We start from the raw sequence: 23,043 nt of genomic DNA on the forward strand, positions 1-23,043 counted from the left end.
ACTTTGCCAACATAGCTAGGTTAGCATCCCTTAGCGAGCCGAACCCCAACCCCCCATATTCGACCGGAGCAATTGTTTTATCCCACGCAACCCAGTTCATTTTCGCCTTTTCTTCCGATCCTCCCCAAAAAAAACCCTCCTAATCTTGTCTAACGCATCAAGAACTTTAATTGGCGCTTTAAACAGTGAGAAATAGTAAGTCGGTAGTGAGTTTAACACTGATTTGATTAGTGTTATTCTCCCACCATAAGAAAGCGTTTTAGCTTTCCATATTGATAATCTACTCTTGAATAATTCAATCACCGGCTTCCAGTTCCGTGCTAGGTTCATATTTGCTCCCACCAATAAACCAAGGTGTTTAAATGGGAACGTCCCTTGTCTACACTTTAGGAGAAGTGCCATGTCTTGAACGTCCTCCTCACGTACCCCCACACCAAATATACTACACTTAGCTAAGTTTACTTTCAATCCAGAAACTAGGTAGAAGCATCTCAGTATCCGCCTTAAATTAATAACATTCGCCCTCGACCATTCTCCAACAAACATCACATCATCAGCGTATATCAAATGAGATAATACCGGCCCCTCACCAGTGATATTAATCCCATTGAACAACCCAACTGACACCGCTTTTTTCATAATCCCAGTGAGTGCTTCCATAACGATAACGAACAAAAATGGTGAAAGCGGATCACCCTGGCGGAGACCCCGAGAACAATCAAACTCCCTCGTTGGAGACCCATTTACCAGGACCGAGGCTCTAGCAGAGTACAACGTAGCCATAACCCATGCCCGCCACCTACCTGGAAAATTCATCTGTGACATAATCGAATTAAGGAAACTCCAGTTAACTGAATCATACGCCTTATTAATGTCAACTTTGAAAAACATCCCATTCCGCTTAGACTTCCTTAACCAGCTAAGCACCTCGTTGAGAATAAGGGGACCATCAATTATATTCCGACCAGATATAAAAGCCGACTGCTGTTCTGAGATCAAACTCCCCAATACCCCTTTTAGACGAATTACAAGAACTTTAGAGATAACTTTGTTGATGACACCAATTAGGCTAATAGGCCTAAAATCCGCCGGTCCCGATGGATCTTTGACTTTTGGAATTAACGCTATAAAGGATGAAGTACAACTTTTATTAAGTGAACCAGATTCATAAAACCTATTGAATAATTTCACAAAGTCCTCTCGAAACCCCGACCAACACCTTTTAATGAACTTGAAATTAAATCCATCCGGCCCTGGTGCTCGATCCCCATCACACTCCCACACTGCTGCTTTAATTTCCTCCACAGAGAATGGAGTCTCCAACATAGCGGCCTCATTATCCGAGATTGTTGCCAAGTTAGGGCACACCAATTCCGGCCTAATAGGCATTGGTTCCAAGAACTGATGGTCGAAGAACTCGAACAACGCCTGCTTAATAGCCAAAGGATTCGTGACCCACACCCCATCAACTAGCAAACCATTCAATCTATTTGTAGAAATATTCGCATTAACAATGTGGTGAAATAAGCAGAGTTTTCATCCCCATCTATGGCCCACTTGGATCTAGATTTTTGCCTTAAATCGAGTTGCTTTAAGCGGTCGAATTCCGCCACATAGTTCTTACAATCGGCCCTCTCGGCCAACTCATCCTCCGAAAGCATTCTTTGTTCCGCCAACCTTTCAATACTAGCCAACCTTCCCCTCTTCCTACCATAAATGCCCTCCCGAGTTTCTTTTTCCTCTTTTAGCCATGACTTGATGTTATTCTTTAACCACCTTAACTTTATTGCTAGGGCAAGGTCGTCCGGACCCGAGAAGGAAAACTCACTGCAAATCTGTAGGACATAGTCAGCAAAACCAGGATAATCAAACCAGGAATTAAAGAACCTGAAGGGGGTGTGACCAAAATCCGCTTCAACAGTAGACAAGACGATGGGCCGATGATCAGACGCGACCTTATCTAAGGCAAGCACGGTTGCATTAGGCCACTGCTCCCTAAAGCCCAAACATACCAAAAAACGATCCAACTTGCTAAGCTTTTGTCCATTATCTGATATGTATGTGAAATTGCCTCCACCCATGTTGTACTCCACCAATCCAGCTGAAAGAATAAACTGGTTAAAGGCATCGGCATTTGCTTCCGAGAATTCCGAATTCATACGCTCGCTTGCATCACGAACCTCATTAAAGTCACCCATCAATACCCATAATCCTTGTAGTGAATTTTTTACCCCCAAGATTTCTGACCATACATTCCGCCTACTCACAGCATCATTAGGAGCGTACACATTCATGTAATTTATTCTACAGCCCGAAGACACCAAAAATCCGGAAACCACAATAAAAAATCTATTTCGAACTATATCAACGCACCTGAATATAGACGGGCACCATAAACACGCCAATCCACCTGATCTACCTTGTGAGTTCACCACAGCAAGATTATACACTGATCTACCCCAATATTGATTAAACATGAATGACTCAGAGTCCTGCAGCTTCGTTTCCTGAATAGCAATGAAATGTATCCCATGACTAGTTTTGAGACTCCGAACCCAATCCGACTTCCGAGTGTTCCTCACCCCCCTAAGATTAATAGAAAGACAATTCATCGGGACACATTTTGAACACCTTCATCTGCTACAGTCTTCTCTGTCTCCGGTACGAAATTGTTCAGATCGACACCAATAAAAGCCCCAATCTTAATCGTAGCCGCCACCTCTTCATCGATGGCCTGATTCGGAACAAACGTATCCAGATCCTCAACCTCCCCGTCTCCCGATTTATCATCTATAGGCACCAAATTCACAATTGGAACTACTGGAGTAGCAGCCCCCACATTAGGAATCGGAGGGGAAGCACCACTGTTACCGGATTTCTCCTGAATGGGAGTATTAAGGTCCAAAGGTTCACTGCCATTAATGTTCGATTGATTAAATAAGCGTTGTGGGGGTCCCTGAGTTGAGCCAATAGATGGTGGACTCCTCTCCCCTCTATTTCTTTTCCCCAGATTCACTGCCGACATTGGACCCATTTCATTTAACCCATCATTAGGCCCATAACACATTTTTTCTTGCCTAGCATCATTAGGCCCATAAGTTTGTTTATCCAGCCAAGCACGGGGCCCACCACTATCCAGCCCATTTGGGATTTCCAAATTTAGTGGCCTTGTCTCATCATTATCTTGAACATGAGCCGCCCTCAACACTTCCCCATGCAGACTTTGGAACTCCCCACCTGCATTAACTCCAGAAAACCCTCGGTCTTCCACCGACTTCTGGTTTCCCGCCGTGTGATCATCGTTCATCGGAAAACCATCCGGCCGGTCATTCCTCATCTCACTATCATGGGCCCGATCATCATTTTCTTTATCCTGCCTTAGCTCACCCTCCTCTAAATCCACCGCATCATCCGATTCCACATTCTCCGACTCCATATCAGAATCCGAGCTGGTATCATAATCATTATCCTGGGAATCCATCACGGAGACCTCATCCCTATCCGGAAGCCATTGTCCAGTAGACTCCGTCACCCAGATAGCAATTGTCCTATTGTTCCACTTAATGACCACAGCTTCATCGATCCTGGATGCATGAGACGTTATAACCTTAACCGAAGCCAATGAATTGTCCTCTTCTTGCCATGAGAAGGCAGACTTTTGGACAACTTCCCCGAACAAGCCCCCGATATTATCGAACAGAGAATTATCCCGAATTATGAACGGAACACCAGTAATGTTGAGAGTCACCAACCTACTGAACGGGACATCCTCCCCCAGCCATAAGTGATTTTTTGAGAACACTGATTTGAAAAACTTGTCATTTACCTCCATGCACGTGTTAGCAGTTACCTTATCTCTGAAGGTTAACATAAACATTACACCACCAATGAACGATAACCCTACTTCCAACAGACCTTCTTCATCGATAGCCTGCCTCATTTTCCTTAATGACATAATCTCTTTTGCATACCCAATAACTGACCTCCCAATACAGTGGAGAGGATAAATTGAACCTTTTCCTTCCACCGTAATAATTTTAGCCCCGTGATAATTTCCAACCGTCTTGTCTTTGAGCACATCAGCAAAAGATCTCCCCTCCTGTGATCTAGGGATATGTTTCGGACCCTGATCAGACGATTGATGAACTGTTTGAGGACGCTCTACATACCTATTGTCACCCGTTCCATTGTTGTTCACTTGTTGTCCAACCTTCGGCCTCCATTCACTCCGGCCCAGCAAGTCCGGGTAGTAAGCAATCTTTTTGTGATCCTTGTCATACTTGGCCAGCGATACTGTAACCTTCATATCAAACATCGTCACTGAGTTCATAGACACCAATGTTTCCTTCATATTCACCACTCCAACATATCGTACGAATCCAAAGCACCTTCCTCTAGGGTCCCTTTTCCGAGCCACATAAACATCCGAGACAAACCCAAACGGTTGAAATGCTCGCCAAAGAACATTCCTTGTTACCTTGTCCGAGATGTTTTGCACTAGGAAGGTCCATTCCACACCATCTCCCCGACTTCTATTATTCTTCCGGTATTTAACATCATGCCACGGGCCACCATTATCAGGTTCTCCCCCACCGTCTTCCGACAAAGCCATTTGAGAAAACCACGAAAACCCAAGCAGCGAATGGATTAGACAGAAATCCTGATAGGATAAAAGGTTAGATCTAGATGAACACGAGTGATTCGATCGATTAAACCTCGTATGCTATCCTGATTCATGCCATCATCGTCGAGCAGACTAAGCGTTATCGGGCGGCGGCGAGAAGTGTAAGTCAAAACAATAGTAACTAGTAAGGTTTGAGTAGATCACGTACTGCAACTAATAATTGTGCAAATAAAAGGGTCAACGGGAGTGGAACTCCAATCAGGCAAAATCCATCGTTATTTTTGAAAATAAAATTGATTTTATTTTAAAATTTATTTTTTAGTTTAGCTATCAAACAATAAAGATTCACTAATTACATTAGTTTTGACAAGGTTTTGCAATCAGACTAGGGGTGTTCATGAGACGATCCGATCCGATTGAGGGTCTGTTTGTGCTCGGATTGAATTACAACCGATCTGATCCGATCCGATCCGATCCGATCGAATTTGCAAAACCGAACACAAAAGTGATGCTCGTGCTCGGATTGAATTTGAATCGAGCGGATCGTTTTCGTTCGGTTTTTCTTAGCATCAAAATTAAAACATGTATAGCAAAACAAAAACTAAAATCAAGACTATTACAAGGTTGCATTCAACAAAAACAAATCGTAACTTAATTAAAACATGTCCAACACCTTACCAACAAAAGCAATACATAACTAAAATCATGATTCTAAAAATGTTCTTAACAATATCAAGAAGCACAAAATAAAGTGCGAAATACAAATTGTCATTTAGCTCAAAAGACATAAACTTCTTTTTTAAGCTTGATCATCTCCATACACAAAATTCAACTTCAAATCAACATATATAACCTATAAACACAAGTATTAAACAAAACCATTAAGTTCTACGCATTACATAACAACTTTTATGGTTTGTTAATTATAAAAATATCTTTCATTTATTATCAGACCCGTCTGGAGTCAACACATCAATTTCAAATTTTTCTTCATCTCTTGTAGCTTGCTACACATTAAAAAACAAAATACAAATGTTAATGCGTAAACTACAAAAGTTTAACTAGATTATAAATGTAATAAAAGCTTACTTTGAATGTTTTAAGGTTGTTTTTGAGCTGGCCTTTAACCAATCACTTCCACAAACAAGAAGTTCCACCATATCCTGTGAAAAAGAGCTCCGGTAGTCATCCAATATACGCCCCCCAACACTAAAGGCTGATTCGGAAGCCACAGTAGTCATCCAATATACAACAACGAGATTCCATTTTTTCAGTTGAGCAGCAACGAGGTATGTCGTATGTGAATATGTGATTGTGGCAGCGAGATTATGTGTATGTGTGATTGTTTTAGGAATTAGGGTTAGGTTTTGGTATTGAGTTAGGCTAGTATCTTTCTTGGGCTACTTATCTATATAACCATATATATAACTAAGGATAGTGTAAAAAGGGCCTAAAGTGTGAGAAGTGTGAGAAATGTATTATAACACTATATATAATACTATATAACACCATATAAACACGTATAACAATATGCAACACCATATAATACCATATAACACTATGTAACACTATATAACATTATATAACAAATATAACACTATACATCTATCATAGACATGCTATCAGACAACCTATAGTGTTATATTTGTTATATAATGATATATAGTGTTACATAGTGTTATATGGTATTACATATTGTTATACAGTGTTTATATGGTGTTATATAGTATTATATATAGTGTTATAATACACTTCTCACACTTTGAGTACTTTTTACAGGATCCTCTACCTATATATATGTATATATATAGGGCTTGGCTATGTAGGAAACTCTATCTTTTTAAGAAAACTATGCAAACCCATTGTCATCCATTGATTATCTTTCATTCAACTTGATCAATGGCTCTCATAATTTTGGTAAGAATTATATTTAAAAGAAATAGTATAATACACATTTGAAAGTCTGGAAGGGCATTTTCGGTAGAACAAAACCCACTTTTTGGCATTGGAAATGACAAAACCCAATTGTGTCATCATCTCTCTCCTCTTTCTTCTAGTCAAATCTTTCAATAAACTATTATCTCTCTCCTCTTTCTTCATCATGTGAAAGGAGAAAAGCTTCATGGTCTTCAATGGTGATCTTCATTTGAAGATAATTTCATGATCATGTGGTCTGAAAAAATCACAAAGACACACGCACGAGTGTGTGTGTGAGAAGAGCGATGACAAGATGAATGTTTTTAGAGAGAGAAAGTTGATGTTTTAGATAGAGAAACAACAATCTTTATCACAAAGACACACGCACAAGTTGATGTTTTAGCCACGCCAATCTCTCTCCTCTCCGTCTAATTCTACAAAAAGCTTCAACCTTTAGAAGCAAATGAAGGGTCTGAATGTCTCTATAATTTGTTGTTTTAGAGAGAGAACGATGGCACGCTGTTTAGAGAGAGGGAGAGTTGATGTTTTAGATAGAGAAACAATAATCTTTATTTTTTAGAGAAAGAGAGAGAGAGAGAGTTGAATGTTCAAGTGTGTGTGAGAGAAGAAGGTTTGAAGACCTTCTTCGTGTTTATCGGACAGTTCTAGATCCAGTAAGTGTTCTTGAAATATCATTTCACAATTGATTTTTTGTTGAAATGGTTGTTAATATGTTTTTGTGGGCTGAAAATGTTCTAGTAATGGTTAATGTTCATGTATTTTAAATAAATCCAAAACTTTAGGATGAGATTTTGAACGGGTTTTTTTGTTGGTTTGGTTGCTTGTTTGGGGCTTTTGATCTTAACAATAATTGTTTTTTTTTGTTGGTTTGGTTGCTGGTTTGGGCTTTTGATCTGAACAATAAGTGTTTTTTTTTGTTGGGTTGCTTGATTTACAAAGACAGACCCATAACATGTGTTAAGCACCTGTTAGAATGATATATAACGTGTGTTGATTTACAGAAACAGATCCATAAAAAATATTCAATTGACAAGCTGGATGGATGTAGGCGACGTTAATGCGGCGACATTGAATAAGTCACATCCTTTGGGAAAGAACTCTTCGTTCATTTATAACATGTGTTAGTGGTTCATGCTGTAACAGAACACCATGATGTAACCTGACATGTGTTCATGTATAAAGTGTTAAGCCCCTGTTAAAATGATATATAAAGTGTGTTGACTTTTTGTTAATTAAAAAAAAGTAATATCTATTTTATTTTTGTTGATGTTTAAAATATCCGATAATGTGGATATTGAGCGTAAAACTTGTACAAGTAATAAATGTACAAGTTAAAAAAAAAGTAATATCTATTTTATTTTTGTTGATGTTTAAAATATCCGATTTGTTGATCTTAACAATAATTTTTTTTTGTTGGGTTGCTTGATTTACAGAGACAGACCCATAACATGTGTTAAGCACCTGTTAGAATGATATATAATGTGTGTTGATTTACAGAAACAGATCCATAAAATGTGTTAAGCCACTGTTATAATCTTTACAGAGACAGACCCATAACATGTGTTAAGCCACTGTTATAATCTTTTTGTAACCTGTGTTAAGCCACTGTTATAATCTTTTTTTTTTGTTGGGTTGCTTGATTTACAGAGACAGACCCATAACATGTGTTAAGCCACTGTTATAATCTTTTTGTAACCTGACATGTATTCATGTATAACCTAGTGGTTTACAAAACATCATGATGTGTATATACTGATCTAACATGTGTTACAATTTGTCTATTCGGAACATGTAATTGTTTAACATGTAACAAGGGTGAAAACAGTCGACGGGAGCGATGAGTTTAATGGTGAGCTTAGTTAATATCGTAATCTTGTTGTAACCCCACTTTATACATATGATAACATGTAAGCATCCATTATAACCCGACTTGTATTCATGTATATGAAAGTGGTTTGCAAATCACCATGATGTGCATGTACTGATCGTAACACGTGTACAAGTTAATAATTTAATATGGAACATACAAGTTAATATTGTAACACCGTACACCTGGGATAACATGTGTTAAGCCTCTGTTATAATCTTGGTTTAACCCAACATGGTGTCATGTATAAGCTAGTGGTTTCCAAAACACCATGATTTGAATATACATACTGTAACATGTGTTACGCGCCTGACATGTATAACGTGTGTTAAGCCTCTATTATAACGTGTGTTAAGACTTCCAGAATGGATGCATAAACTCCAATAGTAACTTAATAACAACATAGTATACCTGATATAACGTGTGTTAAGCCTCTTTTATAACGTGTGTTAAGACTTCCAGAATGTGTTAAGTCCATACCATTTTAACATCATGTACTAGACAAAACAATAAGAGTCTCACATTACATATTACTAGTAAACGAAAATACATAGCACTAAGAAAAATGGTGGGCCGTTTACTATACCCATAACGGTATAACTGATATAACGTGTGTCAAGGCTCTATTATAACGTGTGTTAAGACTTTCAGCACGTTACACATAACATGTGTTAGAGATTAATGTACTGGTAAACATGTAAAAAGCTACATTGCCTACAAGCAAGTTACACAAAATTGGATGCATATAGCCCAAAAGCAACACAAATATGTTGAGGTCGACTTCAGGGCAGAAGTTCGGAAGGCCAAAACATTTTTAACAACACGTCATAGACAAAATAATAAGAGTCTCACATTACATATTACTAGTAAACGAAAACACAGATCACTAAGAAGGGGTGGAGCTTCCATTGACGGTCTGTCTTTGCTGTTTATCTGCTACCTTTGCTGACTCATCTCTTGCATAAACTCCATTAACATATTCCAACAAGCTGGTCATTAACATATATAACAAAGGGTCGTTACATATGTAGCTGTAAAAAAAGGAACATGTGTAGCTACGGGTTGTAGTAACAGGATATGCCATCTAGTAGAATCACCACCTGGTAAGGATGAAAAAAAAAAGACAAACATTTTATTGAAAATAACATCACCGAAAATCAAAGAACTCATAAAAAACTCAAAAGTAATGAATCTAACATCAAATCTGCTTCAAACCCATATGTTTGAAACACATATAGATCTGAAACAACTAAGAAGACCGGATTTTTGAAGAAAGAAATTGGGCACAAAAAAATTTCTTCTTGGTCTTGATTTAAAATTTTGAAATAAACAAACGAAGCTCTGATTTTAAATCTATCAAATATCATAAAAAGTATAAATCTAAACAAATTACATAAATAACAAAAGTAAGATCTTTAAACGTGTTTCTCTCACACACATTTGTGCGTGTGTTCTTGGTGTCCAGATGAACAAGATGAATATTGCTGTTTCTCTCTCCAAAACATCAGTTTTCTCTCTCTAAAAACAGAATTAAAGATGTGATGAGAGCAACACCTTACTTTCTTTTCTTGAAGAGCTTCGATAATTGCTTCGATCCTCAGATTTGGTGGCTTCAATAGAAAGGAATGAGTATAAGATCTACCCGGCGACATTAACGGGTTATATAGTGGATTTGTCTCCATGGACATTAATGGAGAAAGGAATAAATGAAGAAGTAGATTGTAAATGAAGATGTGCAGGACATTAATGGAAGTCTTTCTTAGAAATGAAAATGATAGAGATATGGAGTTAGAAAGATACATTGGGAAGATAAATGGGTAATAAATGTTGTCAAATCATAGTAGACAAAAGTCAAGATATCTTTTAGAGTTGGGTAGTATAATGTTGAATTTACCAAAGTGCCCTCAAAAGCAAAAAGAAAGATGGAGATGGCTGGGACACGTGGCCAATTGTAGGCCTTGTGATGGGTTTTCAAAGTTTTCTCAAAATAAGGGGTTTTCTCTAGAGCATTATCCTATATATATATATATATAAATCTTTAAAATTAATAATATATATATTAATTTTTTAATAAAACTAATTCGAGCGAAACCGAGCGATCGACGAGCGAGCGGACCTTTGCTCATGTTTGGCTCGTTTTCAAATTGAACCGAGCCGAGCGGCTCATTTACAAACTGAGCGGGAATCGAATGAGCATTTTTCGGGCATTTTTCGAGCAATCGTCGACCGGTCCTCGATCGTCGAACAGTTTGGACAACCCTAAATCAGACTGACTCGGACTAAAATCAGATACTTGGTTGCGGCGATGCGGTGGTATAAAGTGGCGACGGTGAGTTGGCTCTGATAACAAGTAAAAACACCGTAAAGTGTGTGTAGTTGTAATTGCAATTGTTGTATTAGGGTCACACATGTGTGTCCTTATATATTGGATAATGTAAGATTCAAAACCCTATACTATTACTTAATGACATTGTGGTCTAATAGTTAGATTAGTATGTTATGGCCGTCGTAAGTTGAATTGTTTGGATCCGTATGTTATGGCCGCCGTAAGTTGAATCGTCTGGATTTTTGTTATTCTGGTTGAAATGGGAAATGGTTTATTCGGTCAGAATGGGTTTTTGTTACATAACATCGAATGCGATGGATCTAATTTCGAGGCATATCATATTTGTGATTCTAACAAATACGTGTATGGAGGTATGCATAGTGCAAAAAGGAATTGAAGACATATAAAAAGTTTTTCCATTACCAAGAAAAAAAATGTATAAGACTTGCACCATTATAATTGATGCTTACTAAGATGGTACATTGCATTAGAGTCTATGTTCGGGGCGGGGGTTGTTGTGCTTCATACGATTGAACACAAGGCAAGCGATGGTGATTTAAAGCTCACACCGCAACTAACCAAATTCCGGGAGTAGTTTTGGGTCAATCGTTATATTTTGATTCTCGTAATTAGGCTATGCCTACTCATCTAAGTAAGGTTAACGAACTTTTTATAATTACTTTTGTTATATGATTTATACTATTAGGCTAAACTTTTTTTATTAGAAGAGTGATGATCATTGTTTGATAGAGATGTTTCAACAATGCAAAAGTTTAAAATTAGAATCTTGAGTGAAATTACATCTTGTTTCATATGTGAGCGTAATTTGTGTGTTATTTTTTTAGAGAATCACAACGAAAGAAGAGACCGGGTGAGGTTAGTGGTTGTGCATGTTCATTATAGGTTGCGCCTACAAAATAAATATGATGTATTATTTTATTATAAAGAATATATGTTTCACCTGGATTTGTTGAATAATGTTTACAAAAATATTATTTTTAATCTTCCATGATCAAGAATAATAAGATGTCTTATGACCCAGTTAATTGTTAAAACACTAATAAAAGGGAGTTTTGAGTGGTTGATAAATTGGGAGAAGGAAAAATACAAAAATAATAATGAACCACCAAATAATAATAAGAGTTAAATGTCATTTTAGTACCTGAGGCTTGGATCATTTTGTCAGTTTAGTCCAAAGGTTTCATTTTTCACTTGTGGGTCTAAAAAGGTTTCACTGTTGCCATTTTAGTCCACTGGGTTAACTTTATCCATTATTTTTGTTAACGAGAAGGGCAATTTGGTCATTTTATATGGCCGAATTGCCCTTCTAGTTAACAAAATAACATAAAAAATGAATGAAGTTGGACTAAAATGGCAACTGTGAAACCTTTTTGGATCCACAGGTAAAAAATAAAACCTTTGGACTAAACTGCCAAAATGACCCAAACCACAGAGACTAAAATGACATTTAACTCTACTACTACTACTGCTGCTGCTGCTACTACTACTACTACTAAGTCGTTAAATTCTCAAATACAACAATATATATGTGTCCTTGTGGAAATCTACCGTGGAGATCTGGAGATCAAATTCTAGCATCACCTGATTTACTTTGAAACATGTAATTTTTCTCTCTTACATTGATCGAGGAACTTACCGATAGGAAACGCCCAATGGTGGCGTACACCCATTAATAATGAGCCATCTTTTTTTTTGAACGACTACACCCTGGAGACCCCTGGGATAAGGAGACAACACCTATAACTCCCCTAGGTAAAGCCTCAAATGCCTATATATGTTAAAAAGACAAATATGTTCAGAGGAAAAATGGTTTGAGTTTATTCAATAGAAACGGATAAAATACAATGAAAGAGAAATAAACATTATATAGCCTTGCTATAGGCTTACTAGCTAACGAGCCAAAGCCCACAATAAACTGTATTTTTTTATTATGCTAACATCCTCCCTCAAACTCACAATGCATCAGTAATAATAATTGAGAGTTTATCACATAAGAACCAAAACCAATACACAAACTAAGCCTTGGTGAAAACATCTGCATTCTGCAAGGCTGATGGAACGAAAGGAAGTTAGATTGTCCCAAACTGAAGATGATGGCAAGTAAATGACAATTAATCTCAATATGTTTTATTTGCTAATGAAAAATGGAATTCTTAGCAATCTAAATAACACTTTCTTTATCACAAGTAAACAAATAATTTTACATGTAGTCACAACCATAGCACGATACTCAACCTCAATAAAAGATATTGAAACAACATCTTGTTTCATACTTTTCCATGAGATTAACGAATCTCCAAGGAAAACACAAAAACCAGTGGTGGATTTGCGATCATTAGGATCACTATCCCAATCAATGATAGCATCATTGTAGGCACGTAACTCCTGAGAAGTTGTTGCGGGAAATAGAAGACTCTAAAACTGAGTGCCACAAAGATATCTTAGAATACGAAGAATGGTTTCCCAGTGAACAAATGTAGGAACAGTAATAAACTGGCTAGCCACATGAACAGTATGAGCAAATATCCAGCCGAGTAACTATAAGATAAACCAAGTTGCCTACAAGATTACGAAACACGCTAGGATCAGCCAAGGGAATACCATATTTGGGAGCACATCTAACGTTGGTTTCAAGAGGAGTGTCTACAATTTTGTTATCTGAAGGTCTTGCCCGCCGAAACATATTGGATATACACTTTGTCTGAGAAAAGATGTATCCTTTCTAAGACTGAGCCACCTCAATACCCAAAAAAAATATCGCAGTAGACCCAAATCCTTCATAGAAAAAAGGTGAGTCAAATCACGCTTCATGGACTCAATACCATCCTAATATCCCCAGTAATAATCATAACATCCACATATAAACACAGAAGAATGCTTCCTGCACCTGTACATCGAAAAAACAATGCTAAATCATGATTACTAAGAACAAAGCCAAGGGAGGTATCCACTTTAGAGAATTTCTCAAACCAAGCACGGGGGCGCTGTTTGAGACCATATAAAGCTTTCCAAAGTCGGCAAACTTCACCAGGGTGATGAGAATTTCCGGGGAGGGGGAGTTATGTAGACCTCCTCATGGAGATCACTATTCTGAAAAGCGTTCTTGACATCCAGTTGACAAAATCTTTCATTGACAAACAGATGTAACAACTATAAGAGTACGAATTGTAGTCATTTTTGCCACTGGGGCAAATGTCTCCTCATAATCCGTACCATATTTTTGTGAATATCCTTTTGCTACAAGTTTGGCCTTATATTGCTCAACAACCCCATCACACTTTGTTTTAATCTTATATACCCAACGAGAACCAAATGCACGTTTACCAGGTGGTAGTGGAACCAAATTCCATGCTTGTGTCTGTTGAAGAGCGGTGAGCTCTTCAGCCATAGAATTTTGCCGAAGAGGATTAATGATAGCCTCTCTATACGATTCAGGTTCAGAAAGATGATGTATATTTGCGATAAAGGAAGCAAACAAAACCGAGTATGTAGAATAGGTAGAATATGATAGCTTGGTGGACTTACATTCACGAGTAGACCTCCTCGGAGGTGGAGTTGTCTCAACAAATGAAGGAGTTGTCTCAACAGATGAAGGAGCTGGCTCAGCTATATCTGGGCCTGAAGTTGTGTCTGACAAAGTATTGGTGTATTGAACTGGTCCATCAAGTTCTACTGGCCCACCAGGTTCAGTAGATGTAGTTGTAACATCAAAGGATGTTGATCCATCAATATCATAAGCAAAATGATCAATATTCAGGAGATCTGACTTTGCTACATTGTTCGATTTGGATGGAATCGAATAAAAAGGAATATACTTAAGGAAGATAACATGCCTCGAAACAGGTAGCTTCTTACTTACAAGATTAAAAAAACGAGGCTAGTGACATTTATACACATAAGACTACCTTATTTGATGTTTTTCTTGTTCGATATGAGGACGGAGAACAAAGCAAGTACATCAAAAAATCCTTAATTCATCGTAATCTGGGAGTTGGCTGTATAGTTTTTCAGAAGGAGACATCTCATAATTATGAGCAGTAGGAATCTAACTAATGACATATTGTGTAGTTAGGAGTGCTTATCTCTAAAAAACACTAGGAACATCAGCGGACAGAAGAAACAAGCTAGCAGTCTGTTAGAGCTTTTGAGATCGTTGGTACTTGGTTTTATTAGGTTTTGGATTGTTTAGTTATGTTTTAGAATGTTCTAGAAAGTTCAGGGTTCAAAGTGTAATTATTTGAAACTTATTGTAACCCGGCCTATCTAATAGCCTGGCGTATTTATAAATACCCCAGACAATCAGAAGCCGCCTATAAATAGGGAACCAATGAAAACCCAAGCCCAAGGTTCTTGGTGAAATCTCTTGTGTTGTGTTTCTTGTTTGTTGAGTTGAATCCGAATATCTAGGTGCTATTATTATTCATATCAGTTGGGATTACAAAAACAATACTTGTTGTTTGATCCATACAAGAATCTTCATCTTCATCTTTTGATTTTCTTAACTTTCACTCATTCAAACACCTAATCAATAGGTGTTTGGGTGCTAACAATCAAACCACTGTGATCCGGATCTCGTTTGGGATTTACACAGTCTCCATAAGATGATGATAGTTCCTTTCAGCGATGTCGTTCTTCCGAGGAGTGTCGGTACAAGACACCTGGTATATGGTACCATCGAAAGCAAGTAACTAGGCAAGATCATTTGAGGTGTATTCACCCCTTAAGTTACACCTGGAACACTTTATCACAACCGAATGTTGTATCTTTACATAGACTCTAAAGTTTTATAAATGCCAAATAATTCAGATTTACATTTCTTAAGATACACCCAAGTATAACGAGTATAATCATCTATAAATGATACATAGCGAATCGACCCACCATTAGTGGAGATTCGCGATGGAACCCACATATCAAAATGCACAATATCAAAAGGAGCAACAAAATGAGAGATACTTTTTTTCAAAAGGGAAAGTAGAAACTTTAGAAAGTTTGCAACCACTACAATCAGAAATATTATAAGTGTTCAATTGTCCCAAAGTACTTGTAGAAACCAAAAACTGTAAATGTGATGCTGACACATTTCCCAAACGAGAATGACACCAATAAAAATCAGAAGATGAACGACTTAAGCGAAAGGAATCAGAAAAAAACACATAATGATTACATCAGAATTTCACAATATACAACTAGTCGCAATGTTTGAATTCAAACAATAAAACTAGAATATAACCAGAGATGCTTTACAATATAATCAATTATCAAAACTACGAATTTTGAAAAAATGAAATAAACAAACAACCTTACCAATCGAACCCTATGAATAGTATAACAACCCTAAAATAAACCGACACCCTAGAAATATTTTCGACACCCTAATAATATATTAAAATATCCCAATATGTCTTAAAATATACCCTGTATGCGAAAACCGAGCCCAAAATGCGTTAAAACATTGAAAAACAAATAAAAACAAAATTAATTGGGCTGTCGTGGGGTGCGACGCCCCTAGCCAACACCGTCGTGGGCCGCGACGACCCTGGCCACCCGCTAGAGTGGTGACGTAGCGAAGCTAGGCCCTACGCACCCTAGTCGCGGGCCTCGAAGGCCCCTGCCTTCCTTCGTCGCAGGGCGCGACGATCCTGTCGACCAGCCCTATAAAGGGAGGCCTTCGGCCTTCAGTTTTCATTCGTTCAAATCTTCGATCTCTCTCTCAATTTCTTAATTATAGGCATTATACTCGGCTATAATATCCCCCTAAATAACGAAGTTCTGCTCCGTTGTAAGTATCATAACCCCTGGATACGTATTAGATACTCTGCCCGATTGATCTAGGGTTCCGTAACGGCTGTCGTGGTTCTGCCCGACGTAGTCGTTGGAATGCCGTCTCAGGGAGGGTATTACTAATGTTAAAATGGGTTATTATACTAACACGTGTGCATTTGTGTAAATTATAGATAATTCTCAGAAAATCCTTACAGAAAACGTAAAACAGCAATGTGAGTAATCTCCTTTTTTAAACAGTTTTTACAAAACCTTAACCATTTTACAATGCAATTTAGCAGTGATTGAGTCTTTGTAATTCTACGATTACTGCCGGTATGTTGGGGTTTTGTATACAAAATGTGAGACACGTTACCATTGGACGAAGAGTTAGCCAATGTGTAATATGACCCACCAGTCAGGATTGACAGTATTGAATGAGTAATTGGGTAGATGTAAACATTGTAATCGCTCTCAATACTGTTTAAATTAATAAAACTTTTCTTGATTGAACTGGGATTCACTCACCAGTATTTCCCACTGACAAAATGTTTTTAAACACGTTTCAGGTAACACAATGTGAAAACCAATTAGAAGCCAGCTGGACAACACTGAAGGCTTGGAAAAGTAGCTACAAAAGTTACCTAAATAAAAGAAGGCGTTTTATTTCAATAAAATAGGATTTATTCCTATAAATCAATTTGTAATGAAAACTTGGGTTTTATCCCAATGTGTTTATTTATATAAAATATGGTGTTTTACTCTGATAAAATATTTCCTAACTACGGTCCTGATGAAATTTCCGCTGCCAAACTAATAAACACCGATACCACCAACACTGTTGCTCGCGGGCGCCCGTTCCCGGGACAGATAGGGGGCGGGGGTTGCGACAGAAGGTGGTATCAGAGCTAAGCCACTGATTCAGCCACAGAAGTGTTCTGCTGACACCAAAAATATTATTTAAACTGTTAGGAAATAAATTACGAAAATACGTGCATAACTGTATTTTATTGTTATGTGTTATTTGACTATTTGTTACTTTACAATATGAGCGACCAAGGACCATCTGACGCGTACCGTTAATTGTCTGGTTTGCCTAGAAGCGAAGGTGCCTCTTCACAGCCTGCCCTCTTACGGTACTCTGCTGATACTGAAGAAGGAATATTCGTGTTTAAGGCTCAGTCCGAAGAGCCATTCCCTCAGAAAAAGAGAGGATGGTTTAGTAGGGAGCACATGAACGTAGGAAACGCATGAAAAAGTTGCAAGAGCAGAGAGCCCTAGCAGCAGCCAAAAAAAACCGATGCCCATGCCCAAGACATGATTAATAGGAGTTTAGCTAATTTCCATATCTTAGCAACCACTGCAGTCGACCCTAACCTGGAACAAATGCTAGCACCCCAACCACAACCACCAATTCCCGACCAACCAATGGAAATAGAAAACCCTGAAAATCAAGTAGAAATGCATGATTTTAACCCGGAGGAGATACCTAGGGTACCTGCACCTAACCCCTTAGACCCAAATTACGACCCGTGGTGGGACAACAATAGGGACTATGTGCAACGTTACCCCACACATGAAGATCTACCCATGCAAAATCTAGGAACATACCCAGGTTTGGACCCTCTAGATCCCTATTACGATAACGATGTATACATTAGGGAGATTTTAGAGAATCCTTACCCGTTTCAGGCACCTACACCTCCATACCAGGAACCCGCACCCCAGATTCCGAACCCAGTCCTAGAACCTGCACCCCCAATGAGTGCAGAAAACGTACAAGAACTTAGGACATTTAGTGAGGAAATTTTAGAGAGTAGCGAGAAAATGCGACAGGTGGGAGAGCGACTCGTCTGGAAGTACGACGAGCGCAATATGGATTTTTGGATGAATCCATATTTCCTTGAAAATGATGGTGGAGATGGTAGAGGTAATAATAATAATAATAATAATAATAATAATAATAATAATAATAATAATAATAATATATAATATGTCTGTTTGAAAAAAAAACTACGGATGCCTACTACTATTAGTATAATTTTTATTTCAGTTGGTATTGTAATTTTAATTTCCAGTGATGGTTTGTAGTAGATGCATATTATATTATAAGAAAAAGTAAAGTCGCAATGCTCGACGTTTTTGATCAACCTGCGTGTTGTTTGATTGGTTGCATTAAGTATTATTTTGTGATATTAATATGTGCTAAATGTTTAAAATTTAGATGGACAACGAAGTGAAACAGGAAAACCAGAATGATAATATTCAGAATGACAATAACCCGATTAATGAGAATACAACAACAATAACAATGGAAACCAAGTGGATAATACTGCCATCCAACACATAGTGGCACAAGGAATAATAGATGCAATGCCATTTATTATTCAAACTATTAAGGAAGCTGATAATAAAAGTCACCATAGCAGTAAGCGACCAACTGAACCTGAACACAGCGTGAACAATGAACCTGTACTTCAAGTGCCCATTCCCAAAAGAAGAAGAACCATGCCTTATGGTTGTTCTTATAAAGAATTCTGGTCTTGCAAACCAATAGAATTCTCGAGCAATGAAGGACCCATTGCAACTCTACGCTGGATAGAAAAGACTGTGGTTGTCTTAAAAATAAGCAATTGTGCGGAAGAGGATAAAATAATGTTTGCTTCCAATCTATTTAAGAACTCAGCCTTAGAATGGTGGAACACTATTCTCCAGTCGAGGGGAAGTAATAGGACTTACAACATGGAATGGGAGGAATTTAAGAATATGGTAGAAAGGAAATTCTGCCCTCCCAATGAAAAGGAACAGATAGCGAATAAGTTTCTGAACCTTAGGATGACCGGGGTAGATAGTAAGGGTTATACTACCACATTCTTTGAATATGCTAGAATAGTACCAACCATTGCATCACCAGAACCAGTATTAATCTCCCGTTATATCTGGGGATTAATTTGAGAGATTAGACATGTAGTCAAGGCAGCTAGACCTCAAACCATAGAAGAAGCTGTAGAATTAGCAAATACCTTGACAGATGAGTTAGTTCGTACACGAGAAGAGGATCAAAGGAGGAACCTAGCTCAAAGGCTTACCCAGGAATTCCGTTCTGGAAATTTCAACCGTGGGAAAAATGTAGGTTCTACCTCTGCACCTTATTGCAAATATTGCAAAAGGAAGCATTCTGGAAGATGCTCCATATACTGCAATTTTTGCAAAATATCGGGATATAAGGAAGAAGACTGCAGGAAGAAAGCCAACAACAGGATATGCTACAACTGCGGAGAAAAAGGTCATATCAAGCCAAACTGTCCGAAGTTACCTCCAGCTACAAATAACAAGAACACTAAAAATGCTAGAGCATTTGTTCTGACTGCAGATGAAGCCAAGATGATTCCAGACGTGATAGCCAGTACGTTTTTAGTTAATGATATTTTTGCTAAAGTATTATTTGACTCTGGTGCGAACCAAAGTTTTATTAATACTTCGTTTTGCAAACTTCTAAATCAATCATTAACTAAACTCCCACAAGAATGTCTAGTAGAGACAGCGAATGGAGAAATCGTTAGGACTTCTGAATTCTTGCAGGGAGCAAAAATAGAGTTTTTAAATCAAAAATTTATGGCAAACCTTTACCCAATGAATCTGGCAGGATTTGATATTGTATTAGGAATGGATTGGTTAATAGCCAATAAAGCCAGTATTTTATGTGATCAAAAGTCAATTCAAGTAAATTCACCAAGGGGTGAAAAGATCACAATTAAAGGAGATAAGCCAACTAGATCCACAAAATTCATCTCTGTGATGAAAACAGCAAGTTGTATAAGAAAAGGATCTATAGTGTATTTAATTTCTATAATCACTAATACTAAAGGAAAAGAACTGAAGGATATTCCAGTAGTATCCCAATTTTCAGACGTATTCCCAGAATAATTATCAGGACTACCGCCGGACAGAGAAGTTGAATTCAGAATCCATCTGCTACCAGGAACAGCACCAATCGCCAAAGCACCTTACCGTTTGGCACCAACAGAAATGCAAGAACTGAAGAAACAGTTAGACGAATTATTGGAGAAAAGATTCATACAGCCAAGTTCATCGCCATGGGGAGCACCGATTTTATTCGTTAAAAAGAAGGGCAATGTGCATGTGCATTGACTACCGTGAATTGAACAAGGACACGATTAAGAATCGGTATCCATTACCAAGAATCGATGATCTGTTCGATCAAATGCAAGGAGCTCGATTTTTCTATAAAATCGATTTAAGGTCAGGATATCATCAATTAAAGGTACAGGAAGAGGACATTCCTAAAACCGCATTCAGAACAATGTATGGCCATTATGAATTTACTGTCATGCCATTTGGTTTAACCAATGCCCCAGCTGCATTTATGGACATGATGAACCGAATATGTAAGCCATATTTGGATAAATTCATAATTGTCTTCATAGATGATATTCTCATTTACTCTAAGAGTAAAGAGGAACATGTAAAGCATTTGCACGCACTTCTAAGTTTACTAAGAAAGGAAAAGCTTTATGCTAAGTTTTCAAAGTGCGAGTTTTGGTTAGAACAGGTACAATTTCTTGGACACTTAGTCGATCATGAAGGAATCCATGTGGATCCCACAAAGATCGAGGCGATTACCAAATGGAAAACCCCTAAGTCACCAACCGAGGTTAGAAGTTTCTTAGGATTGGCCGGTTATTATTGAAGATTTATTCGATATTTTTCTAGAATAGCCATTCCCTTAACTAAGTTAACTTGTAAATCCATTAAGTTTGAATAGGGACCAAAACAAGAAGAAGCCTTTAGAACTCTTAAGCAAAGACTAACCCACGCACCCATACCAGTGTTACCAGAAGGAACTGAAGACTTTGTAGTCTATTGTGACGCTTCTAAGTTAGGTTACGGATGTGTATTGATGCAACGTCAAAAGGTTATAGCTTACGCATCTAGACAACTTAAGAACCATGAAGAGAATTATTCAACCCATGATTTGGAATTAAGAGCCATAATTTTTGCCCTTAAAATTTGGAGAAATTACCTTTATGGTAGTAAGTTTACTATTTTTACCGATCACAAGAGTTTAAGGTATGTGTTCGGACAAAAATAGTTGAATATGAGACAGAGACGCTGGATGGAAATTCTTAGTGATTATGATTGTAATATCCAGTACTATGCAGGAAAAGCCAATGTAGTAGCTGATGCTTTAAACCGAAAGTATCATGAAAAGCCAAAAATGGTACGTTCTCTTAAATTAAATCTACAAGTAGATTTAAATGATCAGATAAGAGAAGCACAAGAATCAGTAATCAAGGATGATACTGAAAAATTAAAAGGAATGATTAAGGAATTAGAACAAGGAACAGATGGAATTTGGAGATTCCATAAGAAAATAATGTGGATACCTAAATTAGGAAACTTACGTCACCGTATATTAGAAGAAGCCATAAGTCTAAGTATACGATGCATCCAGGAAATGATAAAATGTATCAGGATTTAAGAAAGAATTTTTGGTGGATAGGAATAAAAAAGGATATAGCAGCTTACGTTTCTAAGTGTTTAACCTGCTCTCAAGTCAAAGCTGACCATCAGAAACCCTCAGGATTGCTACAACAGTTAGAAATGCCCGTATGGAAATGGGAATTGATAAAAATGGATTTTGTTACCAAATTACCCAAAACAAGGAAAGGTAATGATACAATCTGGGTGATTGTAGATCGGCTAACTAAGTCAGCTCACTTCCTACCAATGAAGGCAACCTTCAGTATGGAACAGTTAGCTAAATTGTATGTAAATGAAATAGTTTCATTACATGGAATTCCTTTATCACTTGTTTCTGACAGGGATAGTCGTTTTACCTCTCATTTTTGGGCAAGTTTCCAAAAAGCAATGGGAACCAAGTTGAATCTAAGCACAGCTTACCATCCTCAAACGGACGATCAAAGCGAAAGGACAATTCAGACAATGGAGGACATGCTTAGAGCTTGTGTAATTGATTTCGGAGGTAATTGGGATGAACACTTACCTTTAATAGAATTTTCTTATAATAATAGTTATCACACAAGTATCAATGCTGCACCATTCGAAGCACTTTATGGACGAAAGTGCCGAACCCGGGTCTGTTGGGTAGAAATTGGGGAAAAGCAACTATCTGGACCTGAAATAGTACAAGCAACAACTGACAAAATCATTCAAGTCAAGGAACGACTGAAAGCAGCACGTGATCGACAAAAGAGCTATGCTGATAATAGACGCAAGCCGTTAGAATTTCAGGTAGGAGACAAAGTACTATTAAAAGTCTCTCCTTGGAAAGGAGTGGTAAGATTCATCAAAAGGGGAAAGTTAAGTCCCAGGTATGTTGAACCTTTTGAGATTATTAGAAGAATAGGACATGTAGCCTATCAGCTACAATTGCCAGAGGAAATGGCAGGAATAAATGATGTATTTCATGTATCTAATCTCAAGAAATGCTTAGCTGATGAATCATTGATGGTACCTCTT

At 37.7% G+C, this 23,043-nt stretch overlaps 1 protein-coding gene and 1 long non-coding RNA gene across 2 annotated transcripts; both read right to left on the reverse strand.

Moving 5' to 3' along the window:
• Window positions 1–1,481: 1,481 nt before the first annotated feature.
• On the reverse strand, window positions 1,482–2,612 carry LOC110899925. The gene has a single exon (XM_022146822.1). The coding sequence runs from the start codon at window positions 2,610–2,612 to the stop codon at window positions 1,482–1,484; it is 1,131 nt and encodes a 376-aa protein (XP_022002514.1).
• A 6,347-nt stretch (window positions 2,613–8,959) lies between these two features.
• LOC110907575 lies at window positions 8,960–10,095 on the reverse strand. The gene is made up of 2 exons (XR_002573964.1): window positions 9,989–10,095; window positions 8,960–9,529 (listed from the first exon to the last, which is right to left on the reverse strand). It is a non-coding gene; the product is annotated as an uncharacterized LOC110907575 (long non-coding RNA).
• Window positions 10,096–23,043: the final 12,948 nt, after the last annotated feature.

The sequence above is a fragment of the Helianthus annuus genome, chromosome 2 (assembly GCF_002127325.2).
Source record: "Helianthus annuus cultivar XRQ/B chromosome 2, HanXRQr2.0-SUNRISE, whole genome shotgun sequence".
Lineage (NCBI taxonomy): Eukaryota > Viridiplantae > Streptophyta > Magnoliopsida > Asterales > Asteraceae > Helianthus > Helianthus annuus.

Excerpts from the sequence above, each read along its gene's own strand:
- LOC110899925 (XM_022146822.1), bottom strand. The coding sequence starts at position 2,612 with ATGAATTGTCTTTCTATTAATCTTAGGGGGGTGAGGAACACTCGGAAG.